At 43.7% G+C, this 22,379-nt stretch overlaps 1 protein-coding gene across 2 annotated transcripts in view; it reads left to right on the top strand.

The window, feature by feature from the left end:
• ly75 (lymphocyte antigen 75) overlaps nucleotides 1–22,379 on the top strand; it is a 145,592-nt gene that overhangs the window by 54,189 nt on the left and 69,024 nt on the right. For both annotated transcript variants that reach the window (XM_020529208.2, XM_048598981.1), the window contains exons 12-15: nucleotides 2,308–2,504; nucleotides 9,346–9,488; nucleotides 17,778–17,859; nucleotides 20,632–20,703. In XM_020529208.2, coding sequence (XP_020384797.1) covers nucleotides 2,308–2,504; nucleotides 9,346–9,488; nucleotides 17,778–17,859; nucleotides 20,632–20,703 — 494 coding nt within the window. The remainder of the gene's footprint in view (nucleotides 1–2,307; nucleotides 2,505–9,345; nucleotides 9,489–17,777; nucleotides 17,860–20,631; nucleotides 20,704–22,379) is intronic.

Here is a 22,379-nt window from a genome sequence, read left to right as displayed (position 1 = left end):
ACCTGATGCAACCAATTTAAAAAAGCTGTCATAAGTTCCCTCAAAAGCAAGTACATATCAAAGGTATAGAAAAAAAAATGCAAGTAGAGAGATTCTGAGCAGCAACTCCTCGAAATCTCAATTGCATGTAATACCCGGTCCTTTTTACAACAAAATGTTTTGGCTATAGATCTGCCTTAACAGTCACTATGTACCCATTTGACCTCTACCAAATACCTCGAAGGGCGAACAATACCTTGAGGAGCGACACAAACAAGAATGTGATTTAGTCCTTTGAAGAAAGGAAGAAAAATTAGACTGCTGAAATGTGACTTTGAGCTGAGATATTTTTCCTTGGTAACACTACAGATTATCATTGTGCAATCAGATAAGCCTGTTTTAAAATAGTTATCCAAAATATTTGACGGACTTTGAGGAAAGCTGTTCTTTTTCAAACAGGTAATTATAATTTTGTATAACGGGCAGCACAGTGGCTCAGTGGTTAGCATTGCTGCCTCACAGCACCAGGGACCCGGATTCAATTTCACTTTTAGACAACTAACTGTCTGCGGGGAGTGCTCCAGTTTCTTCCCACAGTCCCAACGATGTGCAGGTTGGGTGGATTGGCCATGGGAAATGCAGGGTTACGGGGATAAGGTAGGGGGACTGGGGCTGGGTGGAATGCTCTTCAGAGGTTTGGTGTGGACTCAATGAGTCATATGGCCTGCTTCTGCACTGTAGGGATTTTATGAAAATGAAGTGTCATTTAGCCATACTCTGTTATCTAGACTGCAAGACAGGGGATGCAATGCTTTAATGCTATTATCAATAGACTATTAAACCAGGTAATATTCTGGAAGCCTTGGTTCGAATCTCAGTGTGGGAGAAGGTGGAATTTAAATTCAATAATTTAGACTCTTAGTTCTAGAGATGTCAATTGTCAGGAAGAACTCACCTGGTTCACTAATATCCTTTATGTAAATGCCATTCTTACCTGATCTGGCCCACGTGTGACTCCAGACCTGCAACAATGTTGTTAAATCTCATCTGCCCTATGAGTAATAATAGCTGGCTTAGTCTGCAACCTCCAATGAAGTTTTAAAACCAATCTCTGTAGATGTTTTTAATCCCACATTTCTCCATGCAATGGTGGAAAATACCAGGTGGAATGGAGTAGAGCAACAGCATTATACCCACCGTAAAACTATGCATGTTTCTGCACTAAAATACAACATCAGATTCTGACTTGAGATTTGGTGTCTATATCCAGTTAAATGATATGTCCAAGCACACTGTCACTATCCCCAAAATTGTCCATGATTTCCACCATCTTATTTGGCAGGCTGGAACCAGAATCATAGCCACCATGTTTTCTGGTCACCTTCCTGCACTTGGTCTTCTGGTTCACTTCATTGGACTTCATTTCTAAAGGGCAGATCTTCCTGGCTGTACTCGCAAGACAGCAAGAAACTTGCACATGAATCTAGAAAAGTTCTTGTTACAAACTGTATGATGGTTCACCTCTTTACTGGTATAGTCTTTGTCACAGTAAATAAGAAGATCTTGCTGAAGCAAAAAATAGGACGTATTTCAATGGTGAAGCATGTTGGCTGATGCCTGCCTGTAACTGGGAAATGTGGATTAGAGTGTGTAGTTTTGCAGGTTTCCCAAACTGTGACTCATAGAATCCCTACAGTGTGGAAACAGGTTCTTAGGCCCAACAAGTCCACACTGAACCTCAGAGCATCCCACCCAGACCCATCCCCCTACAACCCACCTAATCTACACCTCCCTGAACACTACAGGCAATTTAGCATGGCCAATCCACCTAACCTGCACATTTTTGGACTGTGGGAGGAAACCGGAGCACCCAGAGGAAACCCAAGCAGACACAGGGAGAACGTGCCAACTCCACACAGACAGTCGCCCGAGACTGGAATCGAACCCGGGTCCCTGGCGCTGTGAGGCAGCAGTGCTAACCACTGTGCCACTGTGCCGACTTATATTAAAACAAAAAGTGATGCCAATTAACGAAACCATTAGTCAACGAGATCTCCTCTTTCCTCTACACTGGGCACACCCCTCATCTATTTACAGACCCAACTGAACTTCAGATGAGTCAGCACTAATTCTTGAAACTCTTCAAAATACTTGTTCTCAGCATGTGTGAAGGAACGATAATAAACTTTCATCTATCAATGCACCATTTCCCCGCGTATTGTGTATTCAGATATATTTTGAAGAAAAGATAATGAGCTTTCAAAGCTGTACAATTAAGCTTTTCAAAAAAAACCTGAAACAAATTACAAATGTCTTGACTTGTTCCAGCTTCTCCTGGTGGATGTGTTGTTATGGCTACAGGAAAGGCTCTTGGACGGTGGGAGATCAGAAATTGCAAGAGTTTCAAAGCTATGTCCATTTGTAAGAAGAGTATCGGCAACACTACAGAAACTGAGGAAACACCCCCAAAAGGCTCGTGCCCTCCTGGGTGGCAAACTAATGCAGACCTTGAACACTGCTACAAGGTGAGAACAGCATAAAGTTTGAGTATATTTTTTTCCTTAAAGGACAATCTGCATTTAAAAATCAATTTTGTTTTTCACTTTTAAGCAGAGAATCAAAGGGTGAAAGAGGCAAATTTTCCACCATAATTAAAAGATCTATTTGAAAAGAGGTCTGGCAGCATTTCCTTTGAAGAAAATACACAATCAGGGGAAAAGAATGTGATCTGTATTTTAGGTAGATGAGTTCAGAGACTGAGATAACAAGGTGTAGAGCTGGATGAACACAGCATGCCAAGCAGCATCAGAGGAGCAGGAAAGCTGACATTTCGGGTCGAGACACTTCTTCAGAAATGGGGGAGGGGAAGGGGGTCTGAAATAAATAAGGAGAAAGGGAGAGGCGGATAGAAGATGGATAAAGGAGACGATAGGTGGAGAGGAGACAGAGGTCAAGGAGGCGGGGTTGGAGCCAGTAAAGGTGAATTAGGGAGGGGATAGGTCGGTCCAGGGAGGACGGACTGGTCAAGGAGGCGGGATGAGGCTAGTAGGGAGGAGATGGGATTGGGGCTTGAGGTGGGAGGAGTGGATAGGTGGGAGGACAAGTTAGGGAGGCAGGTACGAGCTGGGCTGGTTTTCGGATGCGGTAGGGGGAGGGGAGATTTTGAAGCTTGTGAAGTCCACATTGATACCATTGGGCTGCAGGGTTCCCAAGCGGAATATGAGATGCTGTTCCTGCAACCTTCGGGTGGCATCGTTGTGGCACTGCAGGAGGCCCAGGATGGATATGTCATCTGAGGAATGGGAGGAGGAGTCGAAATGGTTCGCGACTGGGAGGTGCAGTTGTTTGTTGCAAACCAATCGTAGGTGTTCCACAAAGCGGTCCCTAAGCCTCCGTTTGGTTTCCCCGATGTAGAGGAGGCCACATCGGGAACAGCGGATACAGTATACCACATTGGCAGATGTGCAGGTGAACATCTGTTTTATGTGGAAGGTTTTCTTGGGGCCTGGGATGGGGGTGAGGGGGAGGTGTAGCACTTCCTGCCATTGCATGAAAAAGTGCTGGGGGGAGTGGAGCGGGTGGGGAGTGTGGAGCGGACAAGGGAGTCACGGAGAGAGTGGTCCCTCCGGAAGGCAGATAAGGGTGGGGAGGGAAAAATATCTTTGGTAGTGAGGTCGGATTGCAGATGGCGGCAGTGTCAGAGGATGATGGGTTGGATCCGAAGGTTGGTGGGGTGGTATGTGAGGACGAGGGGGATTCTGTTTTGGTCGTTATTGCGGGGAGGGGGTGTGAGGGATGAGTTGCGGGAAATGCGAGAGACACGGTCGAGGGCGTTTTCGACCTCTGTTGGGGGGACGTTGCGGTCCTTGAAAAACGAGGACATCTGGGATGTCCGGGAGTGGAATGCCTCATCTTGGGAGCAGATGCGGCGGAGGCGAAGGAATTGGGAATAGGGGATGGCCTTTTTGCAGGAAGGTGGGTGAGAGGAGGTGTATTCTAGGTAGCTGTGGGAGTCAGTAGGCTTGAAATGGATATTGGTTTCCAGGTGGTTGCCAGAGATGGAAACCGAGAAGTCCAGGAAGGAGAGAGAGGTATCGGAGATGGTCCAGGTGAACTTAAGGTTGGGGTGGAAGGTGTTAGTGAAGTGGATGAACCGTTCGAACTCCTCGTGGGTGCACAAGGCGGTGCCAATACAGTCATCAACGTAACGGAGGAAGAGGTGGGGGATAGGGCCAGTGTAGCTTCCAAAGAGGGATTGTTCCACATAACCTACAAAGAGGCAGGCATAGCTTGGGCCCATGCGGGTACCCATGGCCACCCCCTTTGTCTGTAGGAAGTGGGAGGAATTGAAGGAGAAGTTGTTGAGGGTGAGGATGAGTTCAGCTAAGCGGATGAGGGTGTCAGTGGATGGGGACTGATCGGGCCTGCGGGACAAGAAGAAGCAGAGGGCCTTTAGGCCATCTGCATGGGGAATGCAAGTGTATAGAGACTGGACGTCCATGGTAAAGATGAGGTGTTGGGGACCAAGGAATTGGAAGTTTTTTTAGGAGGTGGAGGGTGTGGGTGGTGTCACAGACGTAGGTGGGGAGTTCCTGGACCAAGGGGAAAAAGATGGAGATGAGTTCGGTGGGGCAGGAGCAGCGGAGACAATGGGTCGACCAGGGCAGTTAGGTTTGTGGATTTTGGGAAGGAGATAGAAACGGGCAGTGTGGGGTTGGGGAACGATGAGGTTGGAGGCTGTGGGTGGGAGGTTACCTGAGGTGATGAGGTTATGGATGGTTTGGGAGATGATGTTTTGGTGGTCAGGAGTGGGGTCATGGTCAAGGAGGCGGTAGGAGGAGGTGTCGGAGAGTTGGCGCCTGGCCTCGGCGATGTAGAGGTCAGTGCGCCATACTACAACTGCGCCTCGCTTGTCCGCAGGTTTTGTGGTGAGGTTGGGATTGGAGCAGAGGGAGGGGAGGGCTGCACATTCTGTGGGGGAGTGGTTGGAGGGAGTGAGAGGGATGGAGAGATTGAGGCAATCGATGTCGCGATGGCAGTTGGAGATGAAGAGGTCGAGGGAGGGTAGGAGGCCTTGGGGTGGTGTCCAGGAGGAGGGGGTGTGTTGGAGGTGGGAGAAGGGGTCAGTAGGGGGAGGGTTAGGCTCACGATTAAAGAAGTAAGCGCGGAGGCGGAGGCGGCGGAAAAACTGTTCAACGTCCAAATGTGAGTTGTATTCATTGATGTTAGGTTGGAGGGGGACAAAGGTGAGCCCTTTACTGAGGACTGACCGTTCGCCATCAGTAAGGGGGAGGTCTGGGGGGATGGTGAAGACCCGACAGGGCTGGATGCTACTGTCTCCTCTGGAGCTGCTAGCTGTGGAGGAGGAGCGATGTCGGCGGTGGGCGGAGCGATGTCGGCTGGTAAATCTTGGAGGTTGGCGGCGGCGACAGCAGCGTCCTCAATGTCTGTGGTGTTGGCCTCTGAAACGGAGGCGGCGGCATCAGCAGCGGTGTCGATGGCGTTCGCTGTACCGGAAGTGGCGTACTGGGCGGCGGCGGATGTGACATCATTCGTGGAATCCGTTTGTGCTCCAAAAGTGGCCACGTGGCCAATGGCGGCGGGCACATTGTGGGGAAGGTCCTGGGTAGGGTTGGGGATTTGGGTGTGGTAGAGGCCTGTGTTGGGTGGCAGGCACCAGTAAGTTTGCTGTACTTACGTTCAGAAGAATAAGGGCAGCAGACACCGAGGAACACCACCACCTGCAAGTTCCCCTCCAAGCCACTCAGCCACTCTCTTGGAAATGTATCACCGTTCTTTCACAGTTGCTGGATGAAAATCCTGGCAGTCCTTAGCTAACAGCATTGTGAGTCTACCTACAGCATGTGGTTCAAGGAGGCAGCTCACCAGCACTTTGCATTGAGTTCAGAGACTACGTGCTTTTTAAAAAAAAAAAAATTCAGAATGCATGTTCTCACTGCAAAAATTCCGAGGAACTGTGAGCTTAATGAAGCATTGATCATTTTATTATTATTTTAAGATATAAAGTAAAACAGGTCAAAATTAGGTAGCCTCCCACTTCTTGAATACTCCTAGAAGTGCTTTTATGTATGTGTGAACCTGAGAAGACAGCAGGAATTGGTTCAATTGTGATAGGACCCATGATCAAATAGTGCCAACATTTGGTGTCTTTCATTTTTCGATCTGGAGGAGTGCTAATGCCTAAATAATAGCGCCTTTTTTTATTCACTCATGGGACATGGGTGTCACTGTCTGGCCAGCATTTATTGCCTGACCCTAGCTTCCCTTGAGAAAGTGTTGGTGAGCTGCCTCCTTGAACCACATGCTGTAGGTAGACTCACAATGCCCTTAGCGAGGGACTGCCAGGATTTTCACCCAGCAACTATGAAAAAACGGTGATATGTTTCCAAGAGAGTGGCTGAATGGCTTGGAGGGGAACTTGCAGGTGGTGGTGTTCCTATGTGTCTGCGGCCCTTATTCTTCTAGATGAAAGGCTTGGAAGGTGTTGTCTGAGGACTTTGGTGAATTTCTGTAGTGCATCTTTTTTACACACTCCTGCTACTGAATATATTGTGGAAGGACTGGATTCTTGAGGATGTAATGCTAATCAAGAGGCTGCTTTGTCCTGGATGATGTCAAGTAAAGGAAGGGTAGAATGTTGCTTGCAGGAGGAAGAAAACAAGTCTTTGGTGGGACATGTCAGGATATAAAGTTAGTGATAATCATAACCTCAGCCAACTGGGAGAGGGCTAAGTCACTTTTCCCTCCTCAACACAAGGGAACTGAGACTAATCATAATACCACTATTAATGCCCATGTCATGATATTTTGTAGCGTTACCTTGTAATCCTATGCTAGTCACTATCTTGGATGTTTCTAACAACTACCGGGCTGTGTAACATGGGAGTAACAAGTCCCAAAGGCATCGCTTGCAACAAATCCACAAATCAGTGACTTTGCGTGCTATTAGCAGAAAACACATGAACAACTGAGACAAACAGCTGTCTCTGACCAACATTATTTTTGTACGTGCTTTTGAAACTGTTCTAAAGTATGTAACATACTTTAGAAATTGATTAGAGACTTTTGTATATATTGTGTAGGCCAGCTATGAAATGTAGCCTCTAAATGAGGTTTAATATGACTATAAATTTTTGGACACATTTGAAATATTGTTTAGAGACCCAGACTGTTTAGAATATCACTCTTGGCTGCCTTTAGTATATGTTTTCTTCATTCTGGATCAATCAGAAAATCTGCTGACAGCGACCTGATGGTGCAGGTAATCTGACATTTGTTTTTGCACTGGCCTAGATTTGGTAGATTAAAGACCTGTCTGTGTCACAACAATCTATAATTTATTTTTGTGTGCGATGTTTAACTCCAACCCAGCCGTTTGCCTTCTGCCACTCTTTTGCCTGAAAACTGATGGCCAGTGATTGAATATGACCATAATGGGGTAGCGGCATGGAGATAGGAGGAGGTTGCACATTGCAGCCACCTTGGGTGCCTCTGAATGCCTAAGGAGCAGCATCTGATGTGATGTTCAGCTGAGCCTGTAATTGGCTAGTTAGATTTGACATTAAAAATTTAAGTGTGGGACTTACACCATTTTGTAGGATACGGATTTGTGCAAAATTAAAAAGGAAGTGAGGGAGTTTGAGCAATGCTGCTCAAGAAGTTCCGAGAAACCCAAACTGCTTAACTCATTTGTAGGCTGTTCGACAATGATGAAAGGAATTCTGAATTATTTGTGTGGGATGTTCTAGTTTGCTCCCCATGATTTTGAGGCCTATCTGCCTGCCACCTCCCATGTGTCAGTTGTCCAGTTTCCTTCCTTCTCAACATACTGCAGCTATCCATTTTACACTTGTGGCTTGGTGAAGACCATTCACTGAGGCCTACTATCTATCTTAGTACAAATGTTGGATCCAACATCAGTTTCTCAGCCAGGCAACAAAAGTCATTGAGTCCGTCTGATATAGGGATTGCATGTGAAATTTCAACCAAATCTTTGTTGGTACAAATCGACTATTTCAATAAGACAGGTTTAAGATTATTTGGTGTGGAAAATGTGCCACGCCTGTGAAGTCAAGCTGAAATCAATGTATGTTGGAGCAAGTTTCTTCTGGAGTTAAGTGATTCTGGAGTGCTTAACACTGCAACTGTCAGAAACTTAAAATTTCCTATTCCCAAAGCACTGCCATTCATCAGCTCACCAAGTCCAAGGATCAAAACCTGGTTGTTTCATATGCGCTGAAAGCATTTCAACAACAATGTGCAAATAGTATACAAATAGAATGAAATGTCTCAAAATACTTTACATGAGCTTACTAAAACAAAGTATGATACATAACAAGATATTTCGGCCAGGTGGCTAAAAGCTTGGTCAAAGTGTGAGGTTTTAAGGAGGAAATTCAGGTGGAGATGTTTGGGAAGAGAATGCCAGAGATAAGAATGGGGTTGAAGCAGCTGAAGGGTGTGGCCACTGGTGGTGGAGCAATTTAAAAGTGGGGCTGAAAAGAAGGGCAGAATTAGTGAAACACTATCTCTGAGGCTGGAATAGATTAGCAATAGGGAGAGAGTAAAGACCACGGAGGAATGTGAAATCATGGATGATAATCTTAAGATCAATACGAGGTGTCTATATAGGTCAGTGAACACGGTGATAATAACTTGGAGCGGCCTTATTCTCTTAAGGTATGGGCATTATGGACTTAGATTACCTTCATTTTACATTGGATAGAACGTAGGAATTGACCAAGCATGTGTTGGAACAGTTAAGAATGGAGATAGTGAAAGCATGAATAAAAGTTTCAGCAACAGATGAGCTGGGACAGGCAAATTTGGGCAGTATTGTGGAAGTGGAAATCAGTAATCTTAGTGACTCTTGATCTGGGATCAGCTATGACAACAAGGTAACGAAAAGAATAGCTTAATATTAAACTGTCGCCAAGGTGAGAAATGGAGTCAGTGATTAGGAAAAGAGTTGAGAGTGATGACCAAAAATAATGGCTTTACTCTTATCAATATTTAATTGGAGAAAATTTGCACTCATCCAGTTCTGCATGTTGTCAGATAAGTGGTCTGATAAGTTAGCAACGTGGTGATTAAGGAAGTTGTTAACAGTGAATTGACCTCTGTGATATAAACTTAATGTGAAAACTAATATTCTGCCTTTAAGTGGTATCACCGAGGCACGGCAGGTGAGAGAAAGTTGGACATCAGAGGTCATAGTTTGGGAACATGAAGAAAAGTAGTTAAGTAATTCTCTGGCTATGGTCAGATGGATGGGAATGGGATTGGATGAGAGCAATCCCACTGAGCTGGACATAAAAAGGATAATTATCCAATTTACATTTGTAGGTCTTTCATCATGAGAGAGTAGTACGGAAGAGAACATGGGAAGAGGCTGAACGATTTTGTGAGTCACTAGGAGCCCACTTGCCAAGTTTCATTCACCATGATGAGATGTTATATCTTCACAGCTTGCTAAGAAAAACAATTACGTAAGTGAAAATGCAAAAAGAAGCATACAATTTCAATTTGTTTTCATGCTTGGCTTTGCATAATTTGTAAACTGTAATTAAAACTGGTAATTTTATTTTGTCTGTAGTTAACTGGGTACATCTGTGTACATCATGAGCAGTTCTGGGATTTAACAAGGGGTTGGTATTAACTGAGACAACTACCAAATCTTCAGCTACGTTGTGATACTGAACACCTTTTTTGGTTGCACTTGACTTTGTGGGAAGATCTTTCCAAAAGTGGGCAAGAATTTTACTTGGGTATTATGACGCAAATCAATTAAATCTGCGTGGAATTTTCTGTATTGCAACTTAATATAATTCCAGGAAAATCAGACATTTCAGGTTGCTTGATTTTGTTCATGGAAAGACAGTATTTAAAGTGGAAAAAAATTATCGGGTTTTTCTGGATGCTGCTGGAGAAGAATTTTTTGTGGTAGTCATTTTGGCCTCATTTTATGCTCACAGTTTGTGCAGGGCTTTAACACCGCATTGAAAAAGCTAAACCATAGCACTATAGGTTACACGCTTAGTAAACAAAAATGATGGGTACTGTAATCTGAGGGTGACCATGCCATAGCTGAGGGTCCTTCATGGTGAAGTCAGCCAATATGGGAATTGAATCTGCGCTGTTGGCTTCACTCTGCACTGCAAACCAGCCATTCAGACAACTGAGTTAACTGAACTCCCAAAGTCAGAAGTCACACAACACCAGGTCCACCCCAGCCCAACACCGGCACCTCCACATCATCAACTCCCAAAGTATTGTTTGGTCCATAAATTTCCAATCTACTCAGTACTTTGTGTTACAAAAATGATTTTCAAATTCAGCTGTATGCTACTCTTCAGAGGAAAAAGAGATGCAAAGATGGACAGGTTGAGATGGCACTAGTGGTGCACAACTCACCTCACTGTTTGCAGTATACATAGCTTCTTGGCTAAAGTACATTTAACCTGAATTCGTCAGGAATTCTTTGTCCTTGTGCATTGCACGGGAATGGACAAACTGGACCAATTATGCTGAATGGTAGACTCTGTTGTAGGAATGGCAAAACCAATGGTCATCAAAGTTGCTGCAATATTCCTATTTTCTCCAAGAAATTCATTTTTGAGTTGTTGTAGGGAACATTCGTTATATTAGTCAATCTGTCGTAATTAGCTTTGCCTCACATTTGGTTAATACCTTAAATTGTTGCTTGCTCTAACAAATCACATGCATAACATGCCACAACAAGATGGCCAATTTCAAATCCGGAACATCCATTACAGGACGTGATTGGTCAAAAAACACACAGTGGCCTGTTATGAACTGTACTACCAGCCTGCACTTTGTCAGTGATTGATCAACATGGGATAATGCAAATCAATGGTTGTTTACCATGCTGCAGCTATCAGTCATCTTTCCACCACTGTTTGTGCAATGTGCAGTATGAAACTGGTTCTTCAGAAATCAAGGCTATTCTTTTCATGAGCACTACAGGTATAATGAAGTGTATAACAAGGGAATCAATTCTTACTCATAGGCATCTTGAAGTAATCTTTCAGAATTTTGACACACCTGGGACATTCTGCAATACAACTCATCAAACGTCTCTATCAGCATCAGTTTGCAGTGCTCTTTGAAGCTTTATAACGAAAACAAAGTGTTTGTTAAAAGAGAACAATCTGTCTAGGAAAGAAGGCAAATTTAAAAAAAAAACAAACAGAACCAGACCATCCTGATCTGAAAGCAGATAGAGCCATCCATGGTTTCAACAGTAGCAATACAAATGCGTTGGATAAAAAATTCCAGTTGTGTCAAAATTCTCAACTATTCCTGCTGGCACATAAGCAGACCACATAGAACAATGCTCATGATAAATGCAAGTCCTGCACTGGTAACTCCAGATCAGATAAACTTGTCCTATCTTGTTATGTAACCACACTGACCTATCAGTGCAGCTGGATCACACGAGTGCAAAAAATGTGAACCACTGGGTGTACCATCATTTGACTTTGATCTCCCTGTGAAGGGATGTGCAAAGCCTGGGAGTATGATTAAACCTGAGAAAGCTAAGTGCTGTTCAGAGAGAAGATCAAACTAATGCAGCAAGAGGAAGAGCCATGGCAGGGAACTGGCATTGTGAAGGAGTCTGAGATATCGCCATTAAATTTGTACACGGTTACGAGAGCTGAACTACATAGAGTTCACCTGGAACAATGATTGGCTAGATTGCTTCAACACCAGACACCATGCAGTGGACATGGCAGCAAAGACAGGTGATAGGCTCCAGAATGGTCTCATCCACAAGCTGAATGAGGATGCAGCAAGAGATGTGTTTAACTATGACCTAACTGTTTTACCATTTCTTACCAGGTTGCAATTTGATGTTTTAAAGATGTATTGTGTAATGGCAAATTAGAACAAGGAACATGTTACTACCATGGTCTGCAACAACATGGATCTGAAAAGTTGCCTCTTCTAGTGATGGACAAATCCAAGATGTCACGCTCCTTTGTGAACATCAGGACAGTATCCATGTAATACAAGGCTAACCAAGTCACCTACACTACCTCCATTGCCTTTAGGCATGGATCAGGAAAGTGGACAAAACATACCTGTGAAAGAAGAGGAAGATGAAAGTTTCAGTCACTCCACCGACATTCCCAGGTCCAGCTCTACACCTGGTCCTAGCCCTAAGCTCCCTAGATCAGCTCCCCATTGAGGATGAACAGTCATTCCTCAGCAAAGGACTCACATTCATTCCCCTGTGCCCACACATCAACAAATTCTGTTCATGTCTGGATGTTGAATTTACTTTTTCCACTGTCTCCAGCCTCCAACAAACCTCATCCTCCTGGACACCACCCTATGGCATCCTACCCTCCCTCGACCTCTTCATCTCCCCCTGCCATTGCGACATCAATCGCCTCAATCTCTTCACTCTCACTCACTCCAACCCCTCCCCATTGGGACACGCAGCCCTCCGCTCCATCCACTCCAACCCAAACCTCACCATCAAACCTGTGGATAAGGTGGGGGGTGTGGCAGTAGTGGTATGGCGCACTGACCTGTACATCGCAGAGGCCAGGCGCCAACTCTCTGCCACCTTCTCCTATTGCTCCCTTGATTATGATTGCACTCCTAATCACCAAACCTTCATCTGTCAGACCGTTCATAACCTGATCACCTCAGGTGACCTCCCACCCACAACCTTCAACCTCATTGCTCTTCAACCCCGCACTGCCTGTTTCTATCTCCTTCCCAAAATCCACAAACCTGACTGCCCCAGCCGACCCATTGTCTCTGCCTGCTCCTGCCCCATTGAACTTGTCTCCGTTTACCTTGACTCTGTTCCCCCCCCACCCCCCCCGGCCACTCCAGGAACTCCCCACCTATGTCTGGGACACTACCTACGTCCTCCACCTCCTCCAAGACATTCAATTCCCCAGCCCCCAATACCACCTCTTCACTCTGGACATCCAATCCCTGTACACTTGCATTCCCCACACAGATGGCCTAAAAGCCCTCCACTACTTCCTCTCCCGTAGACCCAACCAGTCTCCCTCCACCAACACCCTCATCCACTAGACGGAACTTGTCCTTACCCTCAACAACCTTTCCTTTAACTCTTTCCGCTTCCTACAAACTGAAGGGGTGGCTACGGGCACCCATACGGGTCCGAGCTATGCCTGCCTCTTTGTAGGATACATGGTACAGTCCCACTTCCACTATACACTGGCATCATCCCTTTGACTACACCTCCTCTCACCCACCCTCCTGCAAGAATGGGATCCCTTACTCCCAATTTCTCCGCCTCCGCCACATCTGCTCCCAAAATGGTGCGTTCCACTCCCGGACATCCCAGATGTCCTCCTACTTCAAGGACTGCAACTTCCCCCCTCCATTGATCGAAAAAGCCCTCAACCACATCTCTTGCATTTCCTGCACTTATGCCCTCACACCCCCTTCCCCCAAAAACAAAGACAGAATTCCCCGAATCCTCACATATCACCCCCTAACCTCCGCATCCAACGAATCATCCTCTGCCATTTCCGCCACCTACAATCCGACCTCGCCACTAAAGAAATATTTCCCTCCCCACCCCTATCCGCCTTTCATAGGGACCACTCACTCTGCAACTCCCTCGTCCGCTCCACACTCCCTACCACAGCCGGCACCTATCCCTGCATCCGTAGGAAGTGCTACATCTGTCCCTACACCTCCCCTCTCGCCTCCATTCAAGGCTCAAACAAACTTTCCATCTCTGATAGGGGTTCACCTGTCCATCCTACAACTTGGTCTACTGTATCTGTTACTTCTGATGTGGTCTCCTGTACGTTGGTGAGACTAAGCGTAAACTCAGTGACTGATGCGTGGAGCATCTGTGCTCTGTATGCTATCATCAACAACACCTTCCGGTTGCCAACCGTTTTAACTCTCCCTCCCACTCCCTGGGTGACATGTCCATCCTGGGCCTCCTCCAGTGCCACAATGACACCACCTGCAAACTGGAGGAGCAGCACCTCATATTCCGCCTCGGGAGCCTACAACCCGATGGCCTGAACATAGAATTCACCAGTTTTAGAATCTCCCCACCCCCGGTCTCATCCATGTCCAACCCTCCCTCTCGTCTCCGCCTCCTTGACCTGATACTACCTGTCCACCTTCTTTCTCACCTATCCACCCCACCCTTCTCACTGACTAATCTCCACTACCCCCTACCTGCACCTACCTATCACCATCCCACCCACCTTCCCACGACCCACCCCCTCCCTCGATTTATTTCCGAGCTCCCTTCCCCATTCCTAGTCCTGGTGTAATTCTGAACTGTTGAGTTTCCTGCTACTCTGATACTGCCTGACCTGTTGTGTTCCTCCAGCTCCACACTGTATTGATTGAGAAAGTAAATACACACTGATTACATGATCTCCTTGAGATTATCCTTTTCATTCCAGATTTTAATTGAATTCAGATTTCACCATCTGCTATGGTGCAATTTGAACCCAGGCCCCCAGAACAATAGCCTGTGGTCCTTATGCCACCAACACCCCAAAATGCAATGGGTAATATAGAACCACAAGTGCTCATTTTTCAAAGTATCCCCAAAACACATTTATTGTAAAAAAGATTTTTTTAAAATTCTCCAGCGATTGACTTTCTGAAGTGGGGATAAAAAGGCATTTTGAATAAAAGGTTATTCCTGAAGGCAGCAAGATAAAGTCTAGAATGTTCTAAAGCTTGTCACTCTATTCTGGCATATGTGGGCAAGTCTGTAATTACACATGGCTGTCTCTAGAGTCTTGGTAAATACAGCTTGCTCAGGAAATACAGCCTTGAAATGTTTCTCTCATAACGCTTTCAAAAAAAACAAACATGTTTTATTTACCCTGAGCTCAACAAGAGAGTTTTCTTTTCAGAATTGGGCATGATCAGCTGGCAGCTTGTTTGTAGCAAGCTCTTGTCCAACTTGGCTTCTCACAATAGCTTCTGAACATTAAAGCTTCTGATTTGACTGGCAGCCCTCAGTAGGTGAGCCCTACCTCCATCTTTATTCCAAGGGAAGGCCTGCTGGATTGCCTCAAGTTTCAGGGGGCTTTGGCAAAATAAAAGGAAACTAGCCAGCAGTTGATCCTCAAAACCTCAAGTGGATTTCACCCCATGTTCCTCAGAGAACTTCAAAACAAAAGAGCAAATCTTAGCCGAAGAGTTAGGCCACTTAGGAGTGGAGGCAAAAAATATAATTCTACAACCACGGTGTGACCAGCTGAGGTGAATCGCATTTTATAAAAGAAAATCTGAATGCAGTGTAAAGATCAAGAGCGAAGACTCCAGACTTGGACGAAGCCATCAAAACAAAACTTGCTTTGGCCATTGAGCTTTTGTTCCTTTTTCTATGTCCATATCACAGACAAGAGGGAGAAAATAATTAAAGTATTTTTGCTGGTTTTCTCATCTGACCTTAAGAGAGGTGGTTTTTTATTTGATTATTATTTCTTTTCCCTTTTAAAAAATAGGCAGCAGAGTGTTTTTCCTGATACCCAATTTCTGAAGTTCAGTTCAAAAATGATCCACAGCAAATTGTTTTGACCCCAAAACAAGGAGGATTTATAAATGCATTAAAAGTGCAGATGCACAGGAGTATACATGGAAAAAAGAATGAAGTTTAAAAAAGGAAAGTTATGATTACAAATTGCTTGAATAAAAATATTAAATGGCACTAAATGATATAAATGTTGAGTTAGGTTTTACAGTTTGCTGGTCTGGTACCTTTCCATAGAAATGCACAACCCGGTGGATTGCACCTGAAGGTGCTACAATATGATTCTTGAGCGCTGGCAAATTAAGTAATTTTCAGGATTTTATTTCTGGAAATTGGTTTTGAGAGAGGTCGAGACGAGAGGCAGCCTGTAAATAAGCCTGGAGCTGCTCTATTGTTGACTGTACCAATACGAAAAGCAAACTGAGGAAAGTAGGCAAAGCTGTCTCATTAAAAATATATAACCAAAGCCATTCAAAAGCCATGACTTATTTATGACGGGGATTCTGCCATGAGTCACTTTAGCTAACAATGTTATTTAGATTGAAATGAAGAATATACAAATGTCCTTCCTGATCTGCCATAGTTATGTCATCCCTACCATGACACCAATATACTGCAGGAAGCCATGTTCTACACACTGCAGTAAAGGTGCTGTGGATGCTAGACTGTTGAGTTGAGAGTAGGTTGACGACATCAAGTCTTAAAGAGGCAGATGATTTGTAACTGTTGCAATGAAGACCGCAGAATGAGAGTATCGAACAAATATGAAATACCAGCAGGATACTGATGCTTCTTTCAATAGTATGAGTTTTGCAACCTGTGTAAAGTCATACCAGAACAGTTATACCTCTGAGGTGAAATTGAGAATCTCTGAATGATACTTGCCCCAGGAGGACAATTGTGTCTGAGATTCCAATGCTATGGCAACACTAAAGATTTGGAATTCCAGATATTAGAGGTAATGTTAAAGGCATTCAGCTTAGCAGATGTGAGTCAGAAGTTGAGACTAATTACCCTAAATTCTCAGGAGACTTTCACAGGCCACATCAACTGACTAACAGACAAAGAGTGCAATAGGGGGGATTGGGCTGCATAGGAAAATTGATGCCAAAGTCAGAAAATGAAAAGACTGTCTTTCTAGACACATCTTGTAAGCATTTCAATAAAGATGGAGTGTGTCCCATGACTGTCTTGTGAGCACAGAACAGGATATCTGTGATACACCTGGTCAAAAACAATTGTTTTGTAACATAGCTGTGAGGCTGCTAGCAGCAATCATGGGTTTGAATTGCTCTTCAACGTTCTAAAAAAGAATATTTGGACTTAAAATGTTAACTCTGCTTTGGCTCCACAGATGCCTCCTAAGCTTTTCCTGCTGTTTTTGTTTCTGTTTAAAGAGCTCTTCCCTTTGTTCAGTACTGGCTGGTATGGACATCTCGCCTGTGTGGTTACTTGGTGTTGGCTTGGTTGGAATGTCTGTAAAATACAGGGAATGTTGCTTTCCAAGAGGATGATGTACGCTTTTGTTCCCTGGTTACTGCTGGCTGGACGGTTCATTTTCAATGCAATGTGGTAATAACAACATGGGTTCAATTCCTGCACAGGCTGAGGTTACCGTGAAGGACTCTCCTTCTCAACCTCTCCCCTCACTTGATGTGTGGTGACTCTCAGGTTAAACCACATCAAGTAGTCTTCATCTAATGAGAGACTAGCCCTCTGGTCTGGTAGGACTAAGGTGACTTTACAGAAATTGTGGCCACCTGGCATCATGTGATCAGCAGCAGCCACGTTGTCAGGCCAGCGAAAAACAATTGCAAGAATAAAGTTTTTAAATTTAAAGCAAAATACGTTGGAGTCTCTTCCTACTCTCTAGAACTTTCAACCCTAACTACATTTTTTTAGTCTGGCATTATGAAATTGTTACCTCCCTGTAGCCTCCAACCTTTATCACGGACTTTTTCCTTTGGTCTTCCTGCAACCCCCATTTCCCCCCACATCCCTCCCCCCACCAACTACCACCACTGCTTAAAAATGTTTTTAAAAACTTGTTCAATTATGATGAAGCACCTCCAACCTGAAATGTTAGCACAGTTTCTCTCCACAGATTCTGTCCGACAGACTAGTTTTTCCAATATTTCTGTTATTTCAACTTTGCAGCATCTGCATTATTTTGCTTTCTAATAAATTTGGGTTGGGGGTTGAGTGGCATACTTCTGCTCCTAAACCAGTAATTTGTTTCCTTTTACAGTGATGAACGTTGGTTTTGGGTTGGATTAAACAAAAGAAATCCAGATTCCAAAGGTTCTTGGGAATGGAGTGACAGCAGACCGGTAAACCTTTCTGTCTTACATTTTACACATTTCTTTCTTTTCATTCTGACTGCTTTAATAATTTTACCTTTTGATCCATTCATTTATTTTTCTCCCCCCGGTGCTAGCATCAACTTCAATCATTTATCAAAAATTTCAGGTTATCAGTATAATCATGAAACCGAGCCTCCTAGTGTACTGAAATTTGTTTTTATTATGTTCATAGTATTGTGAAAAGGTACTCATGTTCTAGCAAAGTAACTTGCTTTGTAAAATAATAGTAATGATGGGGATTTTGATACAACAGTGGCATGGGTAACCATGATGTTGAATTTAAAAGAAACAAAATTCTCGATAGTAATGCAACCCTCTGAAGATCACATAGGATTAAGAAAAGTCTTCAGCTTCTTTAGATTCCTTTTATTCTCTGACATACTTATCACAGAATTGTTAGTGGCAAATGAGGTTGTTTGGCCAATCGTGTCTGTCTGCAATGGCTCTCTGAGCCTTTTAACTCAGTGCCAATCTCTTGCACTTTTCCTGTAACCCCGCAACTCAATTCTGTTTAAATAATCATCCAATGCTGTCATGAATGTCTCAATTGAACCTGCCTTTAGCATACTTCCAGGCAGTGCATCCCAGAATCATACTACTCATTGTGTAAAAAGAGCTTTTTCTCACCTGTCATTTGTTTCTTTTAGAAAATACTTCAAGTCTGTGTTCAGTGGATCTCAGTCCATTTATGAGCGGGAACAGTTTTTTTTCCAGACCCTTCATGATTTTGCAAACTTTTGTCAAATCTCCCCTCAGCCTTCTCCTCTCCAAGGAGAACAGTTCCAACTTTTCCGATCTTAAACTCTCTTAATGCAAACAAGTTCCCGTTACCACTACAGGAAATCTCTCTCTCATACTCTGTTTTTTTAATCACAACTCTGGAAATACTAACAAATTAATCATTAACCACTTACACCTCCCCCACCGACACACCAAACTCACATGCTACTAATTCAAAATCCAATCTTTAAAATAAATGATATTGCACACCCTACAGCACAACATAGTGAGAAATTAAACAAAGTAAGAACAATTGAATGATCACTATATCTTCAGACTTTTGCTATAAACTCTTTAATTTCCCCCAGATTTCTTTTGAACATGACAAAAATCTTAGATTCATTCACTTCTCCTGGAACTAACCGAAGTTATGCCACAGCCCCCTCAAATTCATTTTAGCTGGAACCCCAGGGAAAATTATTCTGCAAGATAGAAATTTTCACAAGGATTCCTCCATTAGTTCTGAGGAAGAGTCATCGGACCCGAAACGTTAACTCTGTTTTTTCCTTCACAGGTGCTGCCAGACCTGCTGAGCTTTTCCAGCAACTTTGTTTTTATCACTCCATTAGCTTGTTGCAAAGAGATTCTTTCATTCTCTTTAAAAGCTCAACTGTGGACATCTCAGCTCAGACTTGTTAGTTTTCACTGTTGGTTTGCACTGTTGTCTTTAAATACTTAGTGGAGGTACTCTTCTTCTTTTTGGCGTAGTTCCGGGTTGCTACAGTGTGTTGTGGCTCATTTAAATAGCGTTTTTACGCAACTTTGTTTGGTCCCGACACTGACCAGAAGGAACGAACTTGACATTCTCAACACATCAGAAAGGAAGGCCCTAGAAGGACAGAAAAAAAAGACAAAAACATCATAATACTACCAGCGGACAAAGGGCGCATGACAGTAATAATAAACAAACGGGACTACCTCACTAAAGCACAGACACCACTAGCAGATACGAACACATACCGGCAAGTGCAAAAAGATCCAACACCACAATTGGGCAATAAAATAATCAACACACTAAAGAAACTCAAACAGACCGGACAAATCAACAAAATGGACTACCTAAAAATGAAATCGGACGGGACAAACACCACCAGATTCTACGGCCTCCCAAAGGTACGCAAACCAGAAGTACCCTTCAGACCCATAGTCTCCCTCCCAGGCGCACCAACACACAGGTTAGCCAAGGAGTTAGCCAGGAGGCTGCACTGATGATGTCATCCAGCAGGGTAATGAAACGTCTGCGAACTAAAGAACCAGCTCGGCGAACAAGCGAATCAACCACAGCGAGAGCTCTGAAACCCAGACACTGAAGACAGTGACACTTCCTGCACGTGGAATTGTCTGGCTCTCAATAAGTGTTCACAGATCCCACATGCTATGGGATGGGCATTCTCCTGGCTGAGTTGTCCTGTCATACCATAACTTTTCAAATCACTTTAATTACTATAATGTTAGTTTCTTTAACTTGCTTTACTTTAACATTAGTCTAGTACTATTGACTATAAACTGAAGATTAGTAGAAAGTTCCAATTCTTCGCTCATAGTCACAAATCACCTCTCTCTCCTGTGCCTTTAAGTTCTTGCATTCCCTGTGTTTGTTTAGAAATTTGCATTTTCAAAGTTACCGAAATAGGTGCTCAGCGACCAATCAACTCGTTACTTTCCTGTGATTTTACTCTAGACTTTTTTCAAACTCGGCCAACGTCCCCAGAGGGTACACTCCCATATGTCTGGCTCCCTCACCCCCAGGAGCTATATGAAAATCCCCAAGCTTTGCCTCTCTTCACCCAGCATACACATTTGGGATGGTTTTGCAGCTTCAGCAGGGAGTAAGTCCCATGGGGAGCATGGATCTGTTAGTCTTGTCATTTATCTGAATCATGAATAATTGCTGTTCACCGAGAGCATGTTACCTAAATTATCTTTGACAGATATGGGCTAATCTTTTATCTTTGATAGGTTTCGTTGGTGACTTTACCCTTTGATTTTAAAGAAGATGATTATGCTGTCAGAGATTGTGGTGCATTTCAGGTGAGATTTCAACGCTTCTGGAAAATGTACGAAATATTTTGTTCTTGAAGCTATTTAGTGATGTTGGCAAAGTCACATTTATTGCTGATTCCTGTTCACTCTGAAAAATTGATGGTGAACCATCAGCTTCAGCTGTGTTGGCCCCTTATGTTGCTATTTCTATGATTGGTAAGGAATTCCAAAATTTTGATTAAGTAACAATGTGAACAGCATTTAGATTCACATCAGGATGGTGTTCTTTGAAAACAAACCTAGAAGATCCTGTAAACTGTTCCCTTCTGTCATTTTGTGATAAAGGCCACAAGGGGAGGTGCTTTTTAAGTAAACTTAGTGAGGTGCTGCATTATGTTCTGTAGTCAACTCATTCTGTCATCACAGTACCCTAATGATTGAAGGTGATCAAAATGAGTTCAATGACAAAAGATCAATTGAGCAAACAGCTTTCTTCTTTATGTTTAATTATTTGAGTGCTGTTGCAGCTTCAGTCATCCATTTGAATGGTGACTATTCTAGACATTGCTGACTTGATTGTGAAGAACCTTTCATGTAATATGAAAGACAGCAACTGATCCCTGAGTACTCTGCTACTATACTAACTGGTTTGTTCGGTATCTGGTTAGTGGTATCTTCCAGGGTATTTTTGAATTATTTTAGCAATAATGTGCTTTTTTAGAGTCGAGAAGAGGTCATCAGATAATTACTTGTTGAAGGAAAATGTAATCGTCTGCCTTTTGTGTAGTGTGAGCATTGTTGATAGAAACTATTTGGAGGATTTGAAAACGCTGTTGAATATTTGTAGAACAATTAGCAAATAGCCTTTTTTCTGACCTTGAGTTTGAAGAACATTGTTGAGGGTGCTGAAAATGAATTGGCCAAGAGCTGTGCCCTGAGAGAGCTCCTTCAGAGATGTTTTGGGCTATGATCATCAGCCTTTGATAATTGTGACTATGACTCTTGCTGTAAATAATTCCCGTTGACTGCAAAGTGGCTTCTGTTTTTGCTATAGGGCTCTTTTACTGTTATAGCCAACGCATGTTGACTTATTTTCTTTATTTGTCTTTTGGATTCCTTTGTAGTTGCAATTTGTATGTTGTATTACATCCTTCCCACTTTTCACACAGTTGTCTTGCTAATAGATACAGTGTGATTTGTAGCAACAAACACTAGTGGTGAAGTTTTTTTGAGGATTCCATTGGCACTCAGAAGTTGAGGAGAAAATATATGAAGAATTAATAGCAGTCGGTGTGATTAGTATGCCAGTCTGAGGGAGGTGATGGCCCAGTGGTATGATCACTGGACTGTTATTTCAGAAACCCGGATAATTTCCTGGAGACAGTAAGGACTTCAAATGTTGGAAACTAGAGTCAATAAATGTGGAGCTGGAAAAGCACAGAAGGTCAGACAGCATCTGAGGAGCAGGGAAGTCAGCGTTTTGGGCTGAAACCCTTTGTCAAGACTGAGGAGGGGGAGGGGAGCAGAGCCCAGAAATAAATGGAGGGATGGGGTTTGGGGGAGGATAGGTGGGATGGAGATAGGTGGATGCAGGTAGGGGGTTATTGTGGTTCGTCAGTGGGAAGAGTGGAATGGATAGGTGAGTAGGAAGATGGACAGATTGGGGGCAGAGAGATTTTGAAGCTGGTGATGTCAAGAATCAGGCCATTGGGCTGTAAGTTCCC

This window comes from Rhincodon typus, chromosome 7 (genome assembly GCF_021869965.1).
Source record: "Rhincodon typus isolate 14 chromosome 7, sRhiTyp1.1, whole genome shotgun sequence".
Lineage (NCBI taxonomy): Eukaryota > Metazoa > Chordata > Chondrichthyes > Orectolobiformes > Rhincodontidae > Rhincodon > Rhincodon typus.
This window is presented reverse-complemented; position numbering and strand designations above follow the sequence as displayed.